The 26,395-nt window shown below is 42.7% G+C and overlaps 1 protein-coding gene across 1 annotated transcript in view; it reads right to left on the bottom strand.

The window, feature by feature from the left end:
- Positions 1 to 23,367, bottom strand: part of LOC140495759 (interleukin-13 receptor subunit alpha-1-like) — a 32,976-nt gene extending 9,609 nt beyond the window's left edge. Inside the window, exons 1-5 of the mRNA XM_072594835.1 lie at positions 23,102 to 23,367; positions 13,131 to 13,288; positions 10,682 to 10,829; positions 1,530 to 1,650; positions 1,259 to 1,446 (exon numbers count right to left, since the gene is read on the bottom strand). Of these exons, the coding sequence (XP_072450936.1) occupies positions 1,259 to 1,446; positions 1,530 to 1,650; positions 10,682 to 10,829; positions 13,131 to 13,288; positions 23,102 to 23,186 (700 nt within the window). The 5' untranslated portion in view covers positions 23,187 to 23,367. The remainder of the gene's footprint in view (positions 1 to 1,258; positions 1,447 to 1,529; positions 1,651 to 10,681; positions 10,830 to 13,130; positions 13,289 to 23,101) is intronic.
- Between the last annotated feature and the right edge of the window lie 3,028 nt (positions 23,368 to 26,395).

Here is a 26,395-nt window from a genome sequence, read left to right as displayed (position 1 = left end):
GAGAATCTAATCTAATCTCACAATCATGCAATAGTCAATTGAACTGTTCAAATATCTACATTGCAACTATGACTAATTTAATTACTTCTTAAGTGTAAATGCTTTGGAACATCCTGAGGTTGTGTAATTTACTACACAAATACAAATCTTTATAATGGGAATGAGGTGGTAATCCTGTGTGATGTTGTTTGGTTGCCTAGATCATTCCCATCCAAAGTCCCAGTTCTCAGGCATTTATAGGTATCCTAAAGTAGCAGTGGGTGATAGTTCCAAGAATCAACATTAGCCTAAATGTAAAGGTCACCTGACTTCTCATTTTTAATTTACTCACAGGATGTGGGTGTTACTGGCTAGATCAGAATTTATGACACTAAGGGTCAACCACATTGCTACATGTGTAGAGACACACGTAGACCAGACCAGGTAAGGGTGATAAATAGATTTCTCTAAAGATCATTTGTAAAGTAGATAGGTATACCTGTGTGAGAATGTTTAAACATTAACTCCACCTCAATATCAATTTCCAGACTGAGAGACTGGTAAAAGAATAATTGCCAATAACATATGTATTTCAACTGATTCATCCTAGAAATGGTATTTGCATGTTAAAACCTCAACTCATTACAATGGAATTAATGTTTCTCACTGGATTAGACGCCAACCAGATGATTTTGCAACAGTGAAAACATTTATTTGTATAAACTACCCTGTTGAGCACAATCTGCTACTTGAGGTACGTTTTTTTCTGAAGTGATGGCATTCAACAGTAGAGTGCTGGGAGAGAAAAGGCATCAATGGTTCAGATTAAGTGATTGGAATCTAAGAATGGCAGAACAATGGTGTATCTGAATGCCAAACTGGAAGGAACAGACAGTCCCACTGGAGTGGGGAAGGGGAAAGCGGACACAGATGTTGTAAATGTTGACGTAAAACAACAACATTTTTGGTCTGCTGACTAGCTGTAAAGTTGCAGAGATCATTTGCTTGCTGTTGATGACAGTGACTCACTGGTAGGACTGCCAACTGAATTTCGGCTGAACCTTCAGTACAATGCATAAGGAGTGCTGCACCATTGGAGAGGCAGTGCTAAGGGAGCACCACCCTGTTAGAACTGCTGCTGTCATATATTTGAGCAATAGATTAAAAAGCTGCACCAGACATGTCTCAGTTATTAATTGCTGGTGCAAGAGGACAGTCACTAAGTAATCCAGCCTCATTCTACTGATGTGGATTTGATGACAGTAGATTTGTAACTTACCAAAACTCGCTGTTTCTAGATTGTAGAAGAACGGCTTTATCTTTGCGTGAGCACTTTGTCCCATGACACAAATATTTAAGTCCTGTTCATCATTGAACTGATCATGTTGAAGGTGGCAACCAGCATCCAACCTGCCATCTTTTGGTAAGTAATGGGTACAGTTCTGAATGGCATCCATACCCTTTTGCCTGCATGATCACAAAGCATATTTAGTCTGCATGCATACCAGGTAAACTTATCCTCACCATTTAAAGATTCAATGTTCCCTTACCAGTAATTTAAGTGATAGACTGTGTCAGCTGGTATTTTACGTCCAATGTCCCATGTGCAATTTATGTATTCAAAATTGTAGTAAATACATCTGAAGTTCCTGACAGCAGTGATGGCATCTCCTACGAGAGGAAAACAACAGGAAAGAGGTCAAGGAGACATCAGAGGAATAGTAACAGGATACAAAATTCACCAAGAGCACAGCCATCCCTGGTCTCCCTTGTGCTTTCATTAGAAACATCATTTCTTGTACGTTTAGCAAACTCTCAGAACCCAGCTCTGCCATTAATGAGCTTCTAACCAAAAAAACAAATATTAGGCCAGGAACCTAGGTTTTTTTTTGAAAATGGAGGCCTGAAACCTAAAAGTCATTCGCTGATTTCTAACTGCCCTCAGCAATTTGTGTACAGTAACAATGACTTCCCCTTGCCATAGTGGGGTATTCTGGCCAGGTTATCAATTAAAAAGTTGAACTGCACTTCTGACCCTTCACTTTCTATGAGCAACACCTGATCTGGCTTTGAGTGTAGAGGGGACTAATGTGCTGTACTCAAATTGAAAAAAGGGGAATGCCACATTAAATTTAGTAATGAGTAATGAAGCTGATATAGTTAAGAACCTAACATTGCCTGAACATTCATCCAATAGTGATCCAAATTTGTTCATGCTCAACATCGCACTCAAAAGGGAGGAACATGAAACAGCTGCTAAGGTTCTCAATTTAGGTAGTATTCGGGTTTGTCATTCTCTGTTCTTCAACTTCACTTCCCCTTTTCACTTTGGAAGCCTGCTGCTTGACTGTGAAAGAGGATAAGCTAATCATTATTTAACATGATACCATTCACATTTCATCACTAAATACCCACTAGGTCACGTCTTTAATTGTTCTCTTTGAGGGTTAAAAAGCAATGTTTGAATCCAAACTCTGTTATTGGAAGTAGTCTGTATAATATTTTGAAACGGTTAGGATGCTGGTGAAATTACAGACTGACTTTGGACTTGCTTGATCCTTTAAGATGGACTTTGGCCATGGTATCATAATGCCAGTAAATATTGGTACTCCCCCTTTTGAAGTGGTAATGAATGAAAATTTGCAGAAGGAAGCAGATGAAATCATGAGCCTGGAGTTGGATTTAATCTTGTCAAAGAAAAACCAATGGACACAAGAGGTGGTTGGGTATCACAAACAAACAAACCACACAAGGTTACAATACCACTGTTCAACTCTTTTTAAAGATTAGAACATAGAACTGTACAGCACAGTAATGGCTCAGGATGTTGTACTGAATATGACACCAAATGAAACTGATCCCTTCTGCCTGCGCTCGGTCCATATCCCTCCATTCCTTGCATATGCCTATTTAAAAGTTCCTTAAGTGCCCTTATAATATTTCCTCAACCACCACCTCGCCAATGCATTCCAGACTCCTACCACATTCTGGGAAAACTTTGCCTCTCACGTCTCCTTTGAACTTTCTCCTCTCACCTTATATGCACGCCCCCTAATATTAGACATTTCAACTCTGGCAAAAGGGTTCTGGCCATCAACCCTATCTATGCACCCCAAATATTTTAGACATTCATGAAATCTCCCCTCAGCCTCCACCACGCAAGAGAAAACAATCAAGAGTTTTTCTAGCTTCTCCTTATAGCTCATATCCTCCTGGTAAATCTCTTCTGCACCCTCTCCAAAGCCTCCATGTCCTGTAATTTGGCGACCAGAACTGCACGCAATACTCTATGTGTGACTTAACCAAAGTCTTATAAGGTTGTAACATGACATTCTGACTCTTGTACTCAATTCCCCGACCAATAAAGGCAAACATTCCATATACTTTCTTTACCATCCCATTGACTTGTGTGGCCACTTTCAGGGAGTTATGGACTTGAACTCCAAAACCCTTCTGTACATAAATGATGTTCAGGGTCCTGCCATTTACTGTACACTGTTCCTTAACATTTGATCTCCAAAAGTGCAGCACTTCACACTGACCCAGATTAAACTCCACCTGCCATTTCCCCTCCCATACTTGCAACTGATCTATATCCTGCTGTATCCTTTGGCAACCTTCTATATTATTCACAACTCCGCCGATCTTTGCATTGTCTGCAAACTTACTAATCCAGCCATTTATATTTTCATCTCCGTCACTGATATGTATTACAAACAGCTAAGGTCCCAGTGTGGATCCTTGCTGAACACCACTAATCACGGACCTCCAGCCTGAAAAACATCCTTCCACCACAACCATTTGTCTTCTGTAGGCAAGCCAATTCTGAATCCACGCAGCCAAATCACCGTGGATCCCATGCATCTTAATCTTCTGGATGAGCCTACCATGAGAGACCTTGTCGAAAGCCTTACTAAAATCCATGTAAACAACATCCACTGCTCTAATCGATCACCTTCATCACCTCCTTGAAAAATTCAATCATGTTAGTAAGATGTGACCTGTTCCACACAAAGCCATGCCGACTGTCCCTCACTCGACCACGTTTTTCCCTATCCCTAAGGATTCTCTTCAACAGCTTCCCAACCACTGATGTGAGACTCACCGGTCTACAGTTTCCTGGATTATCCCTCTTTCTTGTCTTAAACAGAGAACAATGTTAGCTACACGCCAGACCTCTCTGGGACCTCTCCAGTGGCTAGCGAACAGGTCAAGACTCCAGGAATCTTCTGTCATGCCTCTGTCAATAACCTGGGGTACATATCATCGGGCTCTGGGGACCTATCTATCTTAATGCTCTTCAAGAGATCCAACACCACTTCTTTCTTTATCTAAACTACTCTAGCATATTAGCACCCTCCACACAAATCTTACTGTCCTCCATGTCTGTTTCTTGAGTGAATACTAATGCAATATACTCATCTAGGATTTCACCACATCCTCTGCCTCCAAGTACAAGTTCCCTCCTTTATCCTTATGTGGTCTTACCTTCTCCCTAGTTATCTTCTTGTTTTTAATATATCTACAGAATTGGGATTCTCTGTAACCCTACTTGCCAAGGTAATTTCATGACCCCTTCTTGCTCTCCTAAGTGGTTACAATTTTATTTGCTTGACAATTTGATCTTGAAATGGGCCTAGTTCAGATTTAAAACTGAAGAAACATTATAAAATCTCATGAACCAATTCATTTTGAATTTTGCCACATTTGGATTTCAGAAGTACAACCATTTCTGAACAGTTCCCCAAAGAATTTCCCTCAAGATTCTCAAAAACAGCCACTGATGTTTTAGCAGAAATTCATGTGTCTGGATCACGTTGTCTTTTAAATTCTTCAGAGACAGCGGCCTGTTGAGAGAGCTCCCAATTAAGTACTGCACTGCTAGTTATTCTTGTACTATTTGGTTTCTTTGTATGGGTGCAGTAGGTTCTGTTCCAGAGTCTGTTTGAAAGTCGATTTCAATGCAAGACAATATAAAGCAGCCATTTGTAAGTGCAAGAAACACTTTTATGTTGTCTATTTGAAATTACAATTGTATGGGATCGCTTTGCTAAATATGTGGGTTCAAAAGTAAGATGTTCATGAATCGGGACCCCTGCACATTTTAAATGTAAATAAATCTTTCCTGAAAACTTGATATTCATTCACTCTTTGGAGTGGAAGGCTGAGTACTGTGGACAGAAGGATTATAGTTCTCTGGGTGTTGGAAGTTGCAAAAGAGAAACTATTAATCTTGAGAACAAGCAGTAGCAACAACTTCCCCTTAGCAGGGATTTTTGCCTGATGTGGCAATGTTACACAAAGGCTGTGGATATTGTTTCGAAACTTCCAGTAGACATTTCATCCCATTAATCAGTATATACAATCATAACTTTTCTCAGACACAACAGAATCTGGAGTTACATTAAGTTATTACTTTACAATAGAGGAGCATGCTTCCATTAGTGTGTCAAACGTAATCCCAGGGTAAAAATGGAGTCTGAGACCTTTATAGCCTCCGATTACATGCAATGATACAGTGATGAGATATCTCTTAAAGGCATACCAACATACGGAGACAAAGTATAGCAGAGACCACAATTATTCACTGTATTCATATTAATAATGGGATGGAAAACCATATCTCCAGCTGTGAAAATGATGCAGAGCCACATGGTATTTTAAGCTTTGTAACTAGATTTGGGGGTGGCATGGTGTTTCAGTGGTTAGCACTGTTTCCTCACAGTGCCAGGGACCCAGGTTAAATTCTACCCTTAGACGACTGTCTGTGTGGAGTTTGCACGTTTTCCACATCGGGTGCACCGGTTTCCTCCTAGAATCCAAAGATATGCAAGTTAGGTGGATTAGCCATGGGAAATGCGGGGTTACGAGGATGGGATAGAGTAGGGGGTTGGCTCTGATTGGGATGCTGTTCAGAGATTCAGCATGGGCCAAATGGCCTGCTTCCACACTGTAGGAATTCTATGTCTTTTCTGTAACATTGCAAAGAGCAATCTATTGACGTCTTGAATCAGAACACAACAGGCAATGCAAATTATATGTCAGAATTGTAACTGGCCCATGAGAACAGAGAGGTCTATAGACCCAGATGCAGAAAACTATAAACATGTCAGGGCATGTTGAAAAAGCCCAGGTTTTATAAAAACAGGATAAGAATCATAAAGCAAGGAAGTTAAGTTCAACTTTGCTAACTCAACGGTTAGGTTTCAGCTGCAGTATTATGCCAAGTTCTTGCTCCACACGATAGAGAAAATCTCATGGTTTGACAGAGGGTGCAGAGGTGATTTATAAGAAGGAAACCAGCCTTGCTAGAGGTCAGCTACGTGGAGAGATTAGAGAATATGTACTAGTTCTCCTTCAAGCTGAGGGCTAAGGGTAGGTCTATTAGAGATGCTGAAACTTTTGATAAGAGTAATGAAGGAGAAATGGAATCCGCTAGCAAGTGTATTAGTGAAGCTAGACAAAGCAAAAGGGATGCAAGTCTAATGTTTATGCAGGATGTTACGATCTCGAATCCATTGCATGAAAATTGGCAAAAGCAGGTTCAATAATAAGTTTTACAAGGGAATTGAATAAAAATTGTGAAAAAAAACTCCATAAAGACTAAAGAAGCAGAGCACATTGGATATCTTTTTCAAACTGCCAGCACAGGCAGAATGGCCTCCATCTGAGCTACAAGGTCACACAAGAGCACAACTTTCAGGTTATAGCAGACTCGCTTCTGTAAACTGCTTTTTTTGGTACATCGACTTGGAAGAATTCCAATACTGTATGTGTGCTTTCACAGATAAGTCTCACAGCAATAAATGGCCTAGGGGCAAAACCCATGAAATTCTAAGGGTCATCAAGAGGAAGTCAGTGTAGATGGGGGAGGCCCCATTGCCTGGAAGAGAGCCAGTAACAATAAAATAAACTAGGGAACTGCAGAGCCCTCATCTCATAAACAGTAATGGGCAAGTGAATGTGAAACAACATTGCCATTTGGAATGAATATTTGGGGATAAAGTCTCACAATTCTGCAATGCCTGCCCATTGTAGCAATGTCCCAATTTACGTTCTAATGAATAATGTGCTTTTTTATTGAAATGCAATGACTTTTTGGAGTTTAGGAAATGTGGCGGGCAATTTGCAGAAAGCAAGGTCCCACAATCGGCACTGACATTATGAGATAATCTGTTTTCATGTGTTGGTGGAAGATTATAACAGAGGATGCTCATCCCCTCTCAAATAAATGCATATTATGCCTTCTCCTCATAAGATAACTTCAGTTTAACATCTTATCTAGAAGACAGCACTCCCTCAGATGTTAATTTACTGGCGGTGTCAGCCTGAATTATTATGTGTTGACTTGATTGCAAGACAGAACCATTACCCATTGAACCACAGCTATTGCCATCTTGATAAGGTTGGCTAGAACACTAAATGCACTACGATGAACTTTCACTTCACAGGTAAATGCACAGACTAAGGGCAGTGAGAATCCAAAGGCATAATGCAAGTCATTGTTATCATCCCTACTGGTGGTGATACTGGACAAAGCAGAACCGCAAAGGAAAACCTGGCTTGATCAATAATGACCTTTATTTTTTGCCATTTAGTTACTGCAAGTGGTCAATTACTAAATACATAAGTTCGCAGATGACATGAACATTGATGATGTGGTAAATAGTGAGGAGGAAAGTTTTAGATTCAGGATGACTCCATGACTCAGTGGTTCGCCTTTCTGCCTCACAGTCCAGGGACCCGGGTTCAATTCCAGCCTCAGGTGACTGTCTGTGTGGGTTTCCTCAGGCAGTCCAAAGATGTTAGGTGGATTGGAAGGTTATGGGGAATAGAGTCAGGGGCTAGGTCTGGATGAAATAATGTAATTAGAGGGTCTTACAGGGTTGGTGCAGACTTGATGGGTCAAATGGCCACTTTCTGCATTATAGGGATTCTGTTCTCTTCGGAGGGTTGGTGTGGACTTGTTGGGCCAAAGGGCCTGTTTCCACACTGTAAGTAATCTAATCTACATAGATGGCAAGTAGAAGTTAATCCTGGAAAATGTGAGTTGGTGTATTTTGGGAGGACTAACAAGACAAGGAAGTTCATATTGAATGGTTGGACTCTAGGAAGAACAAAACATCAGAGGGACCTTCGGGTTTATATCTACAGATCCTTGAAGGCAGCACAACAGGTAGATAAGGTAATTAAGACAGCTAGGATACTTACCCTTACTAATCAAGGAGAAAGTGAGGACTGCAGATGCTGGAGATCAGAGCTGAAAATGTGTTGCTGGAAAAGCACAGCAGGTCAGGCAGCATCCAAGGAGCAAGAGAATCGCTGGAAAAGCGCAGCAGGTCAGGCAGCATCCAAGGAGCAGGAGAATCGCTGGAAAAGCGCAGCAGGTCAGGCAGCATGCAAGGAGCAGGAGAATCCTGTTCCTTGGATGCTGCCTGACCTGCTGCACCTTACTAATCAAGGCATTGAATACAAGAGCAAAGAGATTCTGATGGAGCTATATATAACGACGGTAAGGCCATCCCTGAAAAAAGTGTTCACAGTTCCGGTCTCCACAGAAGGAAATGATTGTACTTGGTACAATAGTGATTCACCAGGATGCTTCCTGGGCTGGAGGATTTTAGATATTAATAGAGACGAGATAGACTGGGTTGTTTTCCTTGGACTGGAGAAGACTGGAGCCAGATCTAATGGATGTTTACATTATTCTGAGAACCGTAGGTAGGGTAGATAAGGTGAACTTCTCCTCTTCATAGAGGGATCAGTAAGCAGAGAGCACAGATTTCAGGCCAACAGGAGGTTTAGAGGAGATTTGAAGGAAGAAAATCATTTGGAGGTTTGTGAGTATTTGGAACATACTGTCTAAAAGATTAGTAAAGGCAAGAATCCTCAAGGCATTTAAGAATTGTTAAGATGAACACTTGAAATGCCATAGTACACAAGGGGCCAAGTGCTGTAAAATGTGATTAGAATAGTTGGACGTTTGAAGATTTCTTGATGTGTTCCTTAAACCACTGCATTTAACAACCTTGTAGGATGCTTCCCTCTTTGACAACTCCTCCATTTCTGGAACTTTTCTTACTGATTTCTGAGCCATTCAGCAATTCTTTTCTTCTGCCCTGGGGCAGACTGTTTTCCAGAATTACCTGCTTCTCTCTGAAAGAAACCTGCATGCTTGCTTTATAAATTACCTTAATGCTGTCTCTGTCTCTCAGTATCATGAGACAATGCTGCATTTTTAAATTCTTTTCTACCTTTGTTCCTAATGCACTGAACTATTCACCTCAAGAGTTTTCAAAAACAAAACATGAACATGCACTTGGTCAGAGTTCCAGAACAGGCTACTGCCACCAACAGAACACAAAAACGAAACTAAAAAAATGTTCTTCCCTTCCTAACACACAATATCTAGAAATAGAAAGCAAAACAAAGACATACATGGCTCTTCCACTTTCAAACCAATTTCCAAATGTCAATTATATTAAATCATGGATATTCATCACATTGAAAAGGAAAGGCCACAGGTGCTAGCTCAGCGCTTTGGCCAGAGTTGAGGAATTGTTTTGATTCCTCAGAACAATTGATCCCAGTAACTTATGCCTTTCATGCTTCAGGCTCACAAAAACATTGAATAACAGGGAATTGTATTCATAAAGTATCTTTAACATCGTAAAATATCCTAAGGTGTGTCACAGAAGTGCAGTCAAATCACAAATGATACTGAACCATATAAAGAGCGTAGGTTACTAAAGAGTGACAACAGTCAAAGATGTAGGTGCTTCAGAAGATCTCAAAAAGGAAGAGTGAGAGGTGGAGAGATTTTGGGAAGGAATTGCTGAAGACCCAGCCACCAATGGGGAGTGATTAAAATTGGGAATGTCCAGCAAACCAGAGTTAAAAGAGATACCCCACAGGATTCTAAGTCTGGAGGACACTACAGAGACAGGGAGAGGGTAGGCCATGGATGCCTCCGACAAAACCAGTTGGCTGTCATATCCTGTCAAGCTTGCGTCTCTTGGACTTCAGGCCACTTAGCATCACTGGGCTGGTAATCCATTCCCACGGTTTGGGTGGCACGGTGGCTCAGTGGCTAGCACTGCTGCCTCACAGCACCAGGAACCCGGTTCGATTCCAGCCTCGGGCGACTGTCTGGTGGAGTTTGCACATTCTCCCCATGTCCGAATGGGTTTCCTCCCACAATCCAAAAGATGTGCAGGTTAGGTGAACTGGCCATGCTAAATTGCCCATAGTGTTCAGAGATGTGTGGGTTAGGTGCATTAGTCAGGGGAAATGTAGGATAATAGGGGAATGAGTCTGGATGGGTAACTCTTCAGAGGGTTGGTATGGACTTGTTGGGCTGAAGAACCTGTTACCACACTGTAGGGATTCTACGATACTGTAGGGATACTATGATACACAGCAATGATTCTCAACTGTCCTCTCAAAGGGCTCACTGAACCATTCAAATCCAGGGCAATGAGGAACACACAACAAATGCTAGCTTCCCATCAACAGCCTCATCCAATGACAGACAGAAAAAACAGAGACCAGCCATATACAGTTTGACTCCTAAACTGTTAATATAAATCCGCTTGCTGTTAGTCACGTTAGAAACATTTAAAAAGTATGTGGCCAAGAAATGATAACTATTTTAAGGATGAATTAAGTCTGATAAGTAATCAAATATAAAACTTTGCTTTACCTTCTGGAGGAGGGATATATTTCTCAGTCCAGTTGCTTTGCTGACATGCACAGCTTTCGGTTATCACCAATGCCTTCACTCTGAAAGTGATTCCTCGGTTAAGAATCACCTTATCTTCACGGGTCAGAAAAGGCTTTCTTTGTCTTTCCTAAATAAAACAACATATTAACAATTCTCGGGATTACAACCTGCTATAAGTTCAAGCCTCCTTATAAAACACACAGAAGCTGCACAAAGTACAGGTTAGAACATACCTGGAGTATTGGGTGCAAGTCTGCTCACCACAGGTAATGTGTTGTGCCCATTATACGGATAGGGGTTAACCAGACTATCTTGAAATTTGCTATACATAGTCTTATGTAATCAAGAACAGAGAATTCTGGACAAATTCAGAAGTGCTGGTAGAAAGAGAAACAGAGTTAATCTTTCAAATCCAATATGACTCCTAAATGAACATTCTGAAAAGGAGTCATTTTGGACTTGAAACATTAATTCTGTTTAACTCTATATTTAACTATTGAATAACGTTGCGATGCCTGGAGTTTGTCCCTTGATATCACAAAGTTCACTGATTTGAGAAGTACATTAGAAGTTAGGTATAAAAATAGGGGAGAGCATGTTGTGATGAAGACTTAGGGATTCTGCAAGGGAAATAGATGGACTGAGAGATGGAGCAAAAAATTGGCGGATGGAGTTTAATGCAGGAAAGTGTGAGGTCATGTCCTTTGAGTAGGAAGAAAGGGAGAAAGGCAGACTGTTTTCAAATGGAGAGTGGCATTTAAAAAAGGAAATGCAGCTGAGAGATATGAATCTTTTTGTGTGCAATGCTCATGTGGGTGCAGCAAGTAATCATAAAGGCAAATGGAATGTTGGCCTTTATTGCTCGGGCCTTGGAGTTAAGTAACTTGGAAAACTTGTTATATTTGTACAGGGTGAGGCCCCACCTGGAGTATAATTTACAGGTTTAGTTCTTTCGTTTTTAGAAAAGGATGTACTGGCACTAAAGAGATCCATGAAGCTGATTCTTGGAGTGAAGGGATTGACTTACAAAGAACTGCTAAAATGGGTTAGGTCAATTTAGAATTTTGATGAGTGATCAAAACACATGATTCTCAGGGGGCTTAATAGGTGAGATGTTGACAAGATGTTTCCATTAATGGAGGAATCTCAAACTAAAGGAGAGAGCTACAGAATAATGAGATATAATTTCAAGCTGAGAGATGAAGTAATTTCTTTACCAGACAGCAGTGCATGTGTGGAGTGCTCCATCACAGAGGCTTGTGGTGACTAGATCACTAGAACTATTGAAAGAGGAGGGAGATAAGATTTTTGAAGTAGTGAGTACTTGAGGGCAAAGTAGCTGGCATGACAGAACATTTGAGGCCTTGGGGGAAATTTTGTTGAATGCAGAGCAGGTCTGGAGGGGCAAAATGGCCTACTCTTTCTAATTCTTATGTTCTAAGAACATGAACTCAATTGCTCTTCCATCAACATAGGCCTTTTAGGTAACAGATGGAGAGAGCTACAGGCAAGCAAGTGGAGAAGTCAGAATGACTCAACTTTCATCAAGGGATGTCTGATAGGACTCCTTATGAAGTCATGGGAGATACTGAGAAAAATACTAGTAAACAATAATAAAGCCTGGGATAACACACTCCAATATGGCAGCAGCGGAGGGTGCTGGTCTAGAACTGGGAATGGCAAGTTCAACACTCAATATCAGAAGAATGTTTTCTTTTAGAGCGCATCTGGTTTACCAAGCTGTAATGTGAACATTTGGCATCTTTGGATACCACACCAAGGGCAATTCTGGTGGGATGCAATCTATTATGCTAGAGGAGATTTTTCATCCAAATCCACCATGTGATCTGGAAAAGGATATCAAAATGCAAGAATATGGCACACCTTGAGAAAAGTGACTAGCCACAGTGTTGGAAGTAGTGAAAAGTTGTTCTGCAGAAGGAAGGAGTGGGTCAGTATGAGTGATTGTGAGAACAATCCCTTCACTCCAAGAATCAACTTCATGGATCTCTTTAGTGCCGTTACATCCTTTTCTAAAAACAAAAGAACTAAAACTGTATAGTATTCTCCAGGTGGAGCCTCACCCTGTACAAATATAACAAGTTTTCCCTGTTACTTAACTCCAAGAAGTTTTGAGAATTGTGAGGGAGGGAAGATCATTAGTGAACACCATAAAGAAAAGGGCACAAGGCTGACTGGCTTCACCCCAAGACTTGGGAATTTGCTGAGGGAGGTGACAGATGGAAAATTAAAGGAATATAGACTAAGAGGGAGAAAGAATGATGAGATTAGAAGACTTGAAATTGAAAAGGTAAGGTTCCTCATCCAATGAGACAAGACAAAATGGGCAGAGAACCTGCCCTTAGGCAGATCCCAGCTACAACACACCAAACACTGAGGAAGAACGATAACAAACATTTCAACTTACGTCCCACTCAGCACCATCATACTTAAACATGCTCTCAAACTTGATGATTATGCTGGAGGAGTTTTCTAAATAACTTGGCTGTTTCCAGGTCCAGGTGGAATTAATGAAACCGATTCCCTTCAAAGTCACAGACAAATCTGTCGGGGGAGGGAGAGTCTCTGAAATGGAATCAAGATAAGCATTGAACAATTTGTGTTCACACCCAGACTTCAAGATACTGAAGTAGCAGTCAGTGGATCACAGTCAGCAGCAAAGAGGATCCATGAATAATCCATTCCTTGCCTTGGGAATGGTAATCATAGTAACTCAACTTTGTGTCAGTGAGGTGTCAGATTCAGTGATAGTAATCTAGCCTTGTGCTAACACAATCTCCAAAGATTTGAACACAAAATCTAGGCTGACACAGCAGCATATACTGAGTGAGCACTCTGTTGTCAGTATTGGGATGTTACAACCAGGGCCTCATCTACTCTCTCAGCGGATGAGACTACAGTATTTGCAATAACTGCATTAGTTTGAAGGAGAGCAATGATACTTTGGCTGGTTGACAGACCACATTTCTCCCTCAACCAAAACTACTCTAAAGATATTGATTATTATTTCTTATGTCCCAGGCCTCCACATGTGCAGTAAACAATATCAGCTGGAGCAGGACCAGCTGTGGGTTTTAGAAAATAAGTTACAGTTGGATTAACTCCAGTTTATCCATGTTAAGAGTTTTGTAGAAACCCTATTTATCAGTGTAGTCATCCTGCAGCTGAAACATGTACAGGCAGACAGCCATAGAACCATAGCATTGTATAGTATTGAAACAGGCGCTTCAGTTCAACTCGTCCATGCTGGCCAATTTTCCTAAAGCAAACTAGTTCGATTTGCCTGCATTTGGCCCATATCTCCTCTCAACTTTTCCTATCCAAATACCTACCCAAATGTCTTTTAAATGTTGTAACTGAACCTGCCTCCATCACTTTCTCTGGCAGCTTGCTCCATCCACACAACATCCAGTTTGGAAAAGATGCCCCTTAGGTTGCTTTTAAATCTTTACCCTCACACCTTCAACTTAAGCCCGCTAGTTTTGGACTGCTCTCCCCTGGGAAAAAGAACTTGGCTATTTGTCTTATCTGTGCCCCTCATGATTTTATAAACCTCAGCCTCCTACACTTCAGGGAGTAAAGTTCCCAGCCTACATAGCCTCTCCCTATAACTCAAACAGTCTTGGCAACATCCTCATAAATCATTTCTGCACCCTTTCTACTTTAATAACATCCTTCCTATAGCAGGGCATCTGGAATTCTATGCAGTGTTTCAGATGTGTCTTCTTGAGCTACAACAGGACATGTGTTGCTGGAAAAGCGCAGCAGGTCAGGCAGCATCCAAGAAGTAGGAGAATCGACGTTTCAGGCATGAGCCCTTCTTCAGGAATGATTCCTGAAGAAGGGCTCATGCCCGAAACATCGATTCTCCTGCTCCTTGGATGCTGCCTGAGCTGCTGCGCTTTTCCAGCAACACATTTTCAGCTCTTGATCTCCAGCAACTGCAGTGCACACTTTCTTCTATAACAGGACATCCCAAGTCCTGTACTCAGTGCTCTGACCAATGAAGACAACCAGGTTAAATGGCTTGTTCATTACCCTGTCTATGTGTAATGACACTTTCAAAGAACTATGTACCTGCATCCCTAGGTCTCTCTCTCTCTCTTAACAACACTCCTCCGGGGCCCTAGCATTAACCATGGTGAATTGCTAAACCCCATCAGACAGTCCAGAAGGACCAGGCTGGTATAGTAGTGCAGGAGTCCCCACAGTGCAGCTCACCCTCCAACCAGTATTCCATTCTGTATCGATGAGTGTAATGGGTCAACTGGGGACAGCAGCCACAACCAAGACTCCTTATCCATGACTGGGTTAACTGCATGGTTTGGGGGAGATTATGGAGTAGAGGAGGATTGTATAATGGGAATAAAGAATTCAAAGTTAGGGCAACAGCGGAGCATTTGTGCAGCCCCTATTTGTAATCACTGGATCATGTGTTGCCAATTTGGTGCTAGGGTCAAGGAAGTGACTGAGCAGCTGCAGTGCACTTTGAGGGTGAAGAGTCAGATATTGTGGCCCATGTCAGTACTAAGGATACAGGGAGTAAGCGGGATGGGGTCCAGTCAGCAGACTGCAAAGGATTATAAAGAAATGTGCATATAGAACCTTAAAGATGGTAATCTCTCTGGTTTAGATCCAGTAGTATGCTAGTGTGTTCAGGAAGTGGGAGGACAGGCAGGTCAATACATGGCTGGAGAGTTGATGCAGGAAAGAGGATTTTAAGTTCTTAAGACATTGGTATTATATTCAAAATGACTTCACCAGAACAGAGCTGGGAATCAATGTTCTCCTGGGCTGGTTTTCGAGCGTTTTTGGAAAGTGTTTAAACTAAATTGGAAGATGGCTGAGAGACAAGGATGTAGCATGATGAAGGATTTGCTGAAACAAAGTACAAGAGTTAGATCTATTCAGGTGTTAGGTCGGGTGTGTCTAAGTTATTGGCACTGTGCATTCCTGAATATGGAGTGTGGGAAATAAGCTAGAAGAGCTGGAAATAAACATTAGAATGTGGTATTGTGGCAACAACAAAGACCAAGCCTAAAAAATGGTAGGACTGATATTGTGGTCTTTATAAACAGAAACACAGAGTAAAAATCCAGAAGGCTAAGAAGGACCTTTGAAAAACCCTGGTTTGCTATCAGTTGGATTAGAGGAGTTCATTTCCAGGTGCCACTCTTTGGGAAGGATGTGAGAACTTTTGAGGAAATCCTGAAAATGAATGATTTGAGGATTGAGGAACTCCAACTACCTGGAGAGGTTGGAGAAATTAGGGTTATTCGGCTGAGAGAAGGGAAAGTTGGGAGTAGATTCAACAGAAGTCTTCAAATTCACCAGGGTCTAAGGAGAGGAGCTGCTAGGAAGAATCAGAAGACAGGGAAACGAGGTGACTGACAGAGTAAGCAATTGTGACATGGGGGTCAAACCCTTTCATGCAGCAAATTTAGAACTTTGAAGGCACTGCCTGAGAGAGAAAGGGAGGCAAGTTCAATCAAATCTTTCAAAAGGGAGTTGGTAAAAGTCTGAGGCCAGCGATAGTACTTTGCAAGGAGAAGTAAGCTGCAGATAATTCTGTGTCCAATAGGTCGGAAAGTCACTGATATAATATACCCAGCAGAATTGGCAACATTACAATCCTTTCCATCATGAGGATAGTAAGGAAAGGGCAGTGGACTTTGGGACTAGCTGAGTTGTTCTCATAGACAGCCAACATGGGCCTCTTACTGTTTTGTCACCATTCAATGATACTAATGAGCACACTGTTGTTTGTAGAGCCTTGCGGAGTATAAATTGGCCCCCACTATTTCCTTCAATACAAACTAAAATCATTATAATTTATCTTATTACAATGTTATTATAAATCCATTAAAGTCAACACTTTGTTGGCGGCTCCAAGATTATGTACAGCACTGTATGCATGGAGTTACTTCTTGATATGAACAAGAACACAGATAATACTTATCCTGTCCATATTATAACCTCTGATAATTATTTACAGATGGAACGGGCACCCCATATTTTCTTCAGAAAGGTTCCAATAAAGTATGGAAAGTTGGCAGACTCACTCCCCCTTCAGTTAAAAAAAATCACACAACACCAGGTTATCGTCCAACAGGTTTAATTGGAAGCACTAGCTTTTGGAGCGCTGCTCCTTCACCAGGTGGTTGTGGAGGACACAATTGTAAGGCACAGAATTTATAGCAAAAGTTTACACTGTGATGTAACTGAAATTATACATTGAAAAATATCTTGATTATTTGTTGAGTCTTTCATCTGTTCAAATACCATGATAGTTTCACTTCTTTCATGTGTAAATCACAAAACCATTTTTTAGAAGTGACGTTCTCAGGTTAACTGTAACAATTGGTGTCAGCCAGATAATATATTGAAGGTGTTAGCCTCCTGTGTTCCCTGCCTGTGTCATAATGTTTAGATTTAAACCCAGGTCCCCAGAATATTGCCTAGAATGAACAGTTCCACGATAATACCACTAGTTCACCACCTCCCCTTTTACATTCCTTAAGTACAGAACATATGTACAGAACAAAGCACATATTTTAAACGTCCTAAATCTATTGTGTATCAAGTCAAATTACTCTGGTTATTCTATTACATGGGCACAAAAAAAGGCAACACCTACAAGAAATCTGTATAAAAATTGTGAACATGTAAATTGTTTAAGAAGGGAACCCAGTGATAGGTTTCCACCAATTTCACCTTTACACTTCTAACACAAATATTGGCACAGGAGTAGGCCTTTCAATATGATCATGATAGTGAACAAATTATTCTCATATACCTCCTTTGTCAACAACAGTTTGTGCTTATGTCGCAGATACACCACAATTAAACATTCCAAAGTATCACATGGGATAATTCGAAAACAAAATATAACACACAAAAGAATATCAGATCAGATGTCTAAAAACTTGGTCGAAGACAAATGTTTCAAGAAAAGTATTTAGGAAGCGATGCAAATTACTGAGAAAACAGAATCCAGCTGCTAAAACTGGAAATGTTTCATTGGTTAGACTCGGAATAGAGTTCAAGATTTCTCCTGAGGGCCATAAGTGATGAGAAGATTAAAGAGAGAGCGAGGGTTGAGGCCTTGGATTAAAGTCCAAACTTTAAAACTGGCAAAAAAATTATCATTCAATTTCTATTGAATCTGCTGAGTAATGAAATGGATATCCATGCTGCCTTTAGTTATGGGAGGGTAAAGTCTGCGGAGTGAGCTAATGACTTGGAACTAGCTTCCCACAGCCCCTCCCTTCAGCCTGAAAGTGACAAGTTTAAACTCGACTCTTAGACAGGCATGGATTCTGGATTAATGGTGCTGGAATGGCAGGTAGCTCTCTGAGTGCTGGCGATGGGCTGGAGTCTAATTGGGTTCTGGATTAGATTAGATTAGATTAGATTAGATTACTTACAGTGTGGAAACAGGCCCTTCGGCCCAACAAGTCCACACCGCCCCGCCGAAGCACAACCCACCCATACCCCTACATTTACCCCTTACCTAACATTACGGGCAATTTAGATTGGCCAATTCACCTGACCTGCACATCTTTGGACTGTGGGAGGAAACCGGAGCACCCGGAGGAAACCCACGCAGACACGGGGAGAATGTGCAAACTCCACACAGACAGACGCCTGAGGTGGGAATTGAACCCAGGTCTCTGGCGCTGTGAGGCAGCAGTGCTAACCACTGTGCCACCGTGCTGGAAGAGCACAGCAGTTCAGGCAGCATCCAATGAGCTTCGAAATCGACGTTTCGGGCAAAAGCCCTTCATCAGGAATAAAGGCAGTGAGCCTGAAGCGTGGAGAGATACGCTAGAGGAGGGTGGGGGTGGGGAGAAAGTAGCATAGAGTACAATGGGTGAGTGGGGGAGGGGATGAAGGTGATAGGTCAGGGAGGAGAGGGTGGAGTGGATAGGTGGAAAAGGAGATAGGCAGGTAGGACAAGTCATGGAGACAGTGCTGAGCTGGAAGTTTAGAACTAGGGTGAGGTGGGGGAAGGGGAAATGAGGAAACTGTTGAAGTCCGCATTGATGCCCTGGGGTTGAAGTGTTCCGAGGCGGAAGATGAGGCGTTCTTCCTCCAAGCGTCTGGTGGTGAGGGAGCGGCGGTGAAGAAGGCCCAGGACCTCCATGTCCTCGGCAGAGTGGGAGGGGGAGTTGAAATGTTGGGCCAAGGTGGGGGGGGGGGTGGTTGATTGGTGCGGGTGTCCCGGAGATGTTCCCTAAATCGCTCTGCTAGGAGGCGCCCAGTCTCCCCAATGTAGAGGAGACCGCATCGGGAGCAACGGATACAATAAATGATATTAGTGGATGTGCAAGTAAAACTTTGATGGATGTGGAAGGCTCCTTTAGGGCCTTGGATAAAGGTGAGGGAGGAGGTGTAGGCGCAGGTTTTACAGTTCCTGCGGTGGCAGGGGAAAGTGCCAGGATGGGATGTAGGGGGGCGTGGACCTGACCAGGTAGTCACGGAGGGAACGGTCTTTGCGGAAGGTGGAAAGGGGTGGGGAGGGAAATATATCCCTGGTGGTGGGGTCTGTTTGGAGGTGGCGGAAATGTCGGTGGATGATTTGGTTTATGCGAAGGTTGGTAGGGTGGAAGGTGAGCACCAGGGGCGTTCTGTCCTTGTTACAGTTGGAGGGGTGGGGTCTGAGGGCGGAGGTGCGAATTGGGGCACCACCCATCTAGCAGGTTTCATGGAACACAGTAATAAATAAGACAAGTTCAGGCCCAGACTATACAATCAATCAATCATTCTAACACTGGGACTGAGTCAGGCTGAAGAGGAAGATTGAGACATGTCGGACCTGCAAAATGCAACTGAGTGGACCTAGCGCTGTCCTCTTAAAGAGCGCTTTCATATGGATTTGTGGTTCAATATATCTTTGGAGCCTGGACTTGTTCGCAGACTACAAAACAGAAGACAAGTGAGAAGAGGTCAGCTGCCCTCCTTTACTGTTGTACAGCTAAAGAAAAAATGTTATCCAGCAGCTAGCTATGATATAAGAAAATGAAATAGGAGTAGGAATGAGAGATTAAGGATTATCAGATCAGCCATGACCTCACTGAATGGCAGAACAAACTTGATGGGCTAAATAGCCGCCGATTGTCTGTACATCTTGCGAGTTGGCCGTTTGACCCGCTTATTCAACAAGATCAAGGCTGACTCTTCACCTCAACTCCGTCTTCCCTCAATTCCCTTCTCATCCAAAATCAATTGATCTCATTTGAATATATTCAATACTTGGGCACCCACAGTTTTCTGGGGTAATAAATTCCAAAGATTCAGAGGTTTGAGTGAAGTAAAAAAAGGTCTCCTCATCTCAGTCCTAAAGTGCTTTCAGTCCTTAAACCAAGACTTTGACCTGTAGTGAAGCTCTCTTGTCAGTGGAAACAGTCTCTCAATATCTAGCCTACCTCAGAATTGTCTGCTTTTCAATGACTCAATCAAAAAAATCCATTTCCATAAGACCAGAAAACAGAGGAGTAGTAGATGTTCAGCCCACTGAGTCTTCTGCTCCATTCAATGCGATCATGGATGACCTGTTAAATCCTCAATTCCACTTTCCTACCTTTTCCCTAAAATCCCTTAATTCCCATACTGCTTAAAAACCTATCTACTTCAACCTTGAATATATTTAACAATCCAGACTGACAGCTCTTAGTGGTAAAGGTTCACTGTATCTGTGAGAAGAAATACCTCATCTGTCTTGAATGGAGAAACCCTTATTCTGAGATTATGCCCTCTGATCTTAGCCTCTCCCAGATGTGGAAACAACACTTCCAAATCTATCCCCACATTAAGAATCTTGCGTACTTCAATATGGTCTCCTGTCATTGTTCTAAACACCAATGAATCCAGGCCACATCTACTCAATCTCGCCTCATAGAAGGGTTATCAGGGCTGCACTAATGAGTTAATGCCCTTTAACACTCATTTTGTTCGTTCAAATGTTTCACAATACATTCAGCAACGGACATTTCATTCCAGATTATATCAATTTAAAGACAATGAGAATCTCACCACAACCTTAACCTACAAAAATCATTGGAAATACAATAGTGGGCAGCACGGTGGCACAGTGGTTAGCACTGCTGCCTCACAGCGCCCAGAAACCCGGGTTCAATTCCCGCCTCAGGCGACTCTCTGTGTGGAGTTTGCACATTCTCCCCGTGTCTGCGTGGGTTTCCTCCGGGTGCTCCGGTTTCCTCCCACACTCCAAAGATGTGCAGGTCAGGTGAATTGGCCAATCTAAATTGCCCGTAGTGTTAGGTAAGGGGTAGATGTAGGGGTATGGGTGGGTTGCGCTTCGGCGGGGCGGTGTGGACTTGTTGGGCCGAAGGGCCTGTTTCCACACTGTAAGTAATCTAATCTAATCTACAGAAGTATCTCAGAGAAAAGTAGAGGCTTAAGTCAGCATTGGGAAGTGTTGCAATCGGAGGCGAGGGATTTTAAATCAGGGCTCTTTGCTCAAGCAGATGGCACTATTTAAAAGACCTAACTGATATTTTTCATCAAATGGCATCATGGAAACTGTGTGCAAATTAGCTCCCATATTTTCTATATTATGAGCTGATGAATTAGGAGCAATAGAATGCTGCAACAAACATTACATTGGACAGACAGGCATGAAACTAGTCACCAGGATACATGAGCACCAACTAGCCACCAAAGGACATGACCAACTATCACTGGTATCCATACACACAGACAAAGACAGACACCAGTTCGATTGGGACAATACATCCATTCTGAGACAGGCTAAACAAAGACATACACAGGAATTCCTAGAGGCGTGGCATTTAAACCCGAACTCCATTAACAAACATATCAATCTGGACCCCATTTATTCTCAGAAACAACTGGAAATGATATTGCCCACCACAACAGATATAAATAGCAAGTGGGGCAGAACACCAGCACTTCACCGGAGGCTCACTGATGACGTTACCTGCATGGTGACGAAACATCTGAGAACAAACCCACCAGCTCAGTGAGCAAAGTCACAACCTGCAGTAGAATACCATCCAGCCCTTTAAGTCTGCTCCACCATTCAATAACATCATGGTTCTTGTTAGGAAAGGGAAGCAATCTCCAACCTTAAAAAAAGCTAATGACTCCATATCACTGCTTGAGGCAGAGTTCCAAAGCCTCAAGACTTTCCAAGAGTCATAGAGTCAAACAATATGGAAACAGACCCTTCGGCCCATCTCATCCATGCAAACCAGGATTCAGAGAGTCATACAGCATGGAAACAAAACCTTTATTCCAACTATGATGTGGAGGAGCCTGTGTTGGACTGGGGTGGATAAAGTTAAACTTTTTAACTTCATTCCAATGGATCCACACTAACCATGTTCCCAAACTTAACTATTCCCGCTTGCCTGCATTTGACTCTTATCCCTCCAAACTTTTCCCATCCATATACTTATCCAAAGTCTTCTAAATTTTGTAACTGCAACGACCACTTCCTCCAGCAGTTCATTCCACACACAAACCACCCTCCTGCTCTTCCTAAATCTTTCCTCAAGCACATTAAACCACAACCACCGGATGAAGGAGCAGTGCTCTGAAAGCTAGAGCTTTCAAATAAACCTGTTGGACTATAACCTGGTATTGTGTGATTTTTAACCCATATGATGTCTAGTTTTGGACTCCCCACCCTGACTCTGGCTATTTACTTTATCTATGCCCGTCAAGATTTTATAAATCTCTATAAAGTCACCCCCTAGCCTCCTACGCTCCACAGAAAAAAAGTCCCAGCCTCCCCTTATGATTCAAACAGAATCGGTAACATCCTCGCACATTTTTGTTTTGCACCCTTTCCAGTTGAGTAACATCCTTCCTATACCGGGCAACCAGAACTGTACGGAGTACGTCAAATGTGGCTGCAAAGGAGGGAAAAGACGCCTTATCTCTGGGCTAAAAGGGCAGCCCCTAAGTTTTAGAAGTTCCTTAGTTCTGAGGACACATAGAGGTGAGAACATTAAAATAGTGACTACACTACTACACTGGCCTCTGGAGTGCTCTGGAAGGCACTGTGATTATGGAGATGGAAGTCTTCCTGCATGTAGCCGAGCATCTGTACCTGCTGCTGGAGAGCGCCAGGCGCTATGCAAATGAAATAGGGGCTCGGCACACTGCCGACCATCTTGAGATTCCCCCTGGGCCGAAGCTCAACATGTGGCAGTCCTCCCAAACAAAATAGAAATCTGGTGCAGAATTCCAGTAATGTTTTTCAATCACTTTAAAACATAAAAAAAAGAACAAAACCAAGGCTCAAGAGAAAAGCTGAAGGAAGGGGTTTGATGATAAAAGGGAAGCGGGAACAAGGGGTGGGAGAAGAGGGGCAGAGCGGCAACTTACCTGCCCAGGTACAGCAGAGACTGCCCTCAATGACCACGGAGGCACTCAGCAGGCACTGAACCAACGTGAGACCCAACGACCGCATTTCTGTCCCTTACCCAGGACCCTGGGACTCTCCTCACGCCGGGCTCGGTGTATTGTTTTCCCCCCCGCCCCTCATCCAGGGCAGGGGACGGACAGATCCCACACTGTAGCCAGAACGTTCCGCTGTCGGCTAACGCGGACAGTCCCCTGTACAGAGCCGGAAGAATGCTTCCAAACTTTCATGACCAGGCAACGTCAGTGAGGCGTAGGACGTTTTAGGTCTTTATCTACACTTGAGATCTTCCACATTACTTCAGTCTCCTCCCCCAGGCGTTAAAACTCCACAAGGCAGCAGATCGAAGAAAAAAGAAACAAATCTGTCTTTGATTCGTGCAACAAATTGATATTCTCCTTCTGCAATTACATTGATTTTCTCTCTCTGCCATTACATTGATTTTCTCTCTCTGCTATTACATTGGTAGCCGTGATGTGGAGGTGTCAATGGTATACTGAGGTGGGCATTGATATTCCCTGTGTGCTATTACATTGATATTCTCTGTCCTATTATCTAAATATTCTCTGTTCTATGACATTGATATTCTCACTGTGCTATTACATTGATATCGCCTCAGTACTATTACTTTGACATTCTGTCTGTGCTGTTACATTGACATTTTTGCTGTGCTGTCACAGTCATATTCTGTCTGTGTTGTTACATTGATATTCTCTCCTTGCTGTTACATTAACATTCTCTCTATGCTACTACATTGAGATTCTCTGTCTAATTATATGGATATTCTATGTTATAGATTTTTTTTAAATTTCAAAAATATACTTTATTCATAAAATATTTTGATGATCTGTACAATTGGTCATGCCGTACATCCGTAAACATTCCATTTCTTTGCACACAGAGATCGAGTAATCATCCGTATATACAGGTCTGTACGTTTACTATCCATATATTTAGCTGAGGCGTCAGTGGACCCCACTTACTGCGTGGGCCCCCTGTTCTTAGGCAGGCAGACGTTATACGGTGGTCTTTCCCCACTGCGCCTTGTTGGCAGCTGCCTCAAGCTTTAGCGCGTCCCTCAACACGTAGTCCTGGACTTTGGAATGTGCCAGTCTGCAACACTCAGTGGTGGTCAACTCCTTCAGCTGGAAGATCAACAGGTTTTGGACATACCAAAGAGCATCTTTCACCGAGTTGATGATCCTCCGGGCACAGTTGATGTTCGTCTCGATGTGCGTCCAGGGGAACAGGCCGTAGAGCATGGAGTCCCATGTCACGGCGCTGCTCGGTATGAACCTCGACAAACACCACTGCATTCATCTCCAGACTTCCTTTGTGTAGGCACATTCCAGAAGGAGGTGTGTGACAGTCTCGTCCCCCCCGCAGCCGCTTCGAGGGCAGCGTGTGGTGCGGCTGAGAGTCCAGGCGTGCATAAAGGATCTCACAGGCAGAGCCCTTCTCACCACCAGCCAAGCTATGACTTGGTGCTTGTTGGAAAGTTCTAGCGGTGAGGCATTCTGCCAAATGGCTTTGACAGTCTGTCCAGGGAACTGCTCGATAGGATCCACCCTCTCCTTTTCCCGAAGGGTCTCAAGGACACTATGTGCTGTCCGCATCCTGATGGACTTGTGGTCAAAGGTGTTTTTCTTCATAAACGTCTCCATGAAGGACAGGTGATACGGAACAGTCCAACTACTTGGAACGCTCCACAGCAGTGAGGCCAGGCCCATCCTTCGCAACACTGGGGACAGGTAGAACCTCAGTACGTAGTGACACTTTGTGTTTACGTACCGGGGATCCACGCACAGCTTGATGCAGCCACACACAAAGGTGGCCATCAGGGTGAGGGTGGCATTTGGTGTGTTTTTTCCTCAATTGCCCAGATCTTTGTACTTTGAGTCCCTTCGGACCTTGACCATCTTCGATCTCCATGCAAAATGTCAGGATGTTGCCTGACCTGCTGTGCTTTTCCAGCACCACTCTAATCTTGCCCTTATCTTTTTAAACCTTTCCTATCCATATATTTGTCCAAATGCCTTTTAAATGTTGGTAATGTAACCACCTCAATCAATTCCACTGGCAGCTCATTCCGTATGCGCACCATCCTCTGTGTAAAAAAGCTGCCCCTCAGGTCCCCTTTTATTCTTCCCCCTCTAACCTTAAACTGATGCTTCTAGTCCTCAATTCCCCAGTCCTAAAAAGACTGAATGCATTCACCCTATCCGGGCCTCTCATGATCTTAGACACTTTTCTATAAGATCCCCCCTTAGTCTCGTATGCTCGAAAGAAAAAAGTCCTAGCTTGTCTAACCTCTCCCTATAACTCAGACCATGGAGTCATGGCAACATCCTTGTAAATTTCTTCTGCACTCTTTCCAGTTTAATAACATCCTTCCTATAGCAAGGTGACCAAAACTGAACACAATACTCCAAGTGCAGCCTCACCAATGCCCTGTATAACTACAACATAACTTCCCAACTTCTATACTCACTGCCCTAATTGATGAAGGTCACTGAGCCAAAAGCCTTCTTCACTGCCCTGTCTAGCTGTGGCTCCACTTTCAGAGAACCGTGCACCTGAATTCCAAGATCCCTCTGTTTCATTACACTCCTTAAAGGCCATGAAACTCTACCTTGATTTGATTTTCCAAAATGCAAGACCTCACACTTGCGTAGAGTCATAGAGTCACAGATGTACAACACAGAAACAGATTTGTTAGTCTGACTCGCCCATGCCCTCTAGGTATCCTAGGTATCCTAAATTAATCTAGTCCCATTTACCAGCACTTGGCACATATCTATCTAAACCCTTGCTATTCATATACCTCTCCAGATAACTTTTAAATGTTGGAATTGTACCAGCCTCCATCACTTCCTCTGGCAACTCGTTCCATACATGCACTACCCTCCGCATAAAATCATTGCTTCTTAGATCCCATTTCAGTCTTTCCCCTCTCATCTTAAACTCCCCAACACCAGGGAAAAGATCTTGTCTATTTGTCCTATCCATGCCCCTCATTATTTTATAAACTTCTTTAAGGTTGCCCCTCAGCATCTGATACACCAGCCTATTCAGCCTTTCCCTACAGCTTAAACCCTCCAACCCTGGTAACATCCTTGGAAATCTTTTTATGAACCTTTTCAAGTTTCACAACATCCTTCCTATAGCAGGAAGATGAAAATGCATGCAGTAATCCAAAATTGGCCTAACCAATATCCTGTACCGCTGCAACATGATCTACCAACTCCTATACTCAA

The sequence above is a fragment of the Chiloscyllium punctatum genome, chromosome 25 (genome assembly GCF_047496795.1).
Source record: "Chiloscyllium punctatum isolate Juve2018m chromosome 25, sChiPun1.3, whole genome shotgun sequence".
Taxonomy (NCBI): Eukaryota; Metazoa; Chordata; class Chondrichthyes; order Orectolobiformes; family Hemiscylliidae; genus Chiloscyllium; species Chiloscyllium punctatum.
The sequence above is the reverse complement of the archived record's forward strand: the minus strand, read 5'-3'. Positions and strand labels throughout refer to the sequence as shown.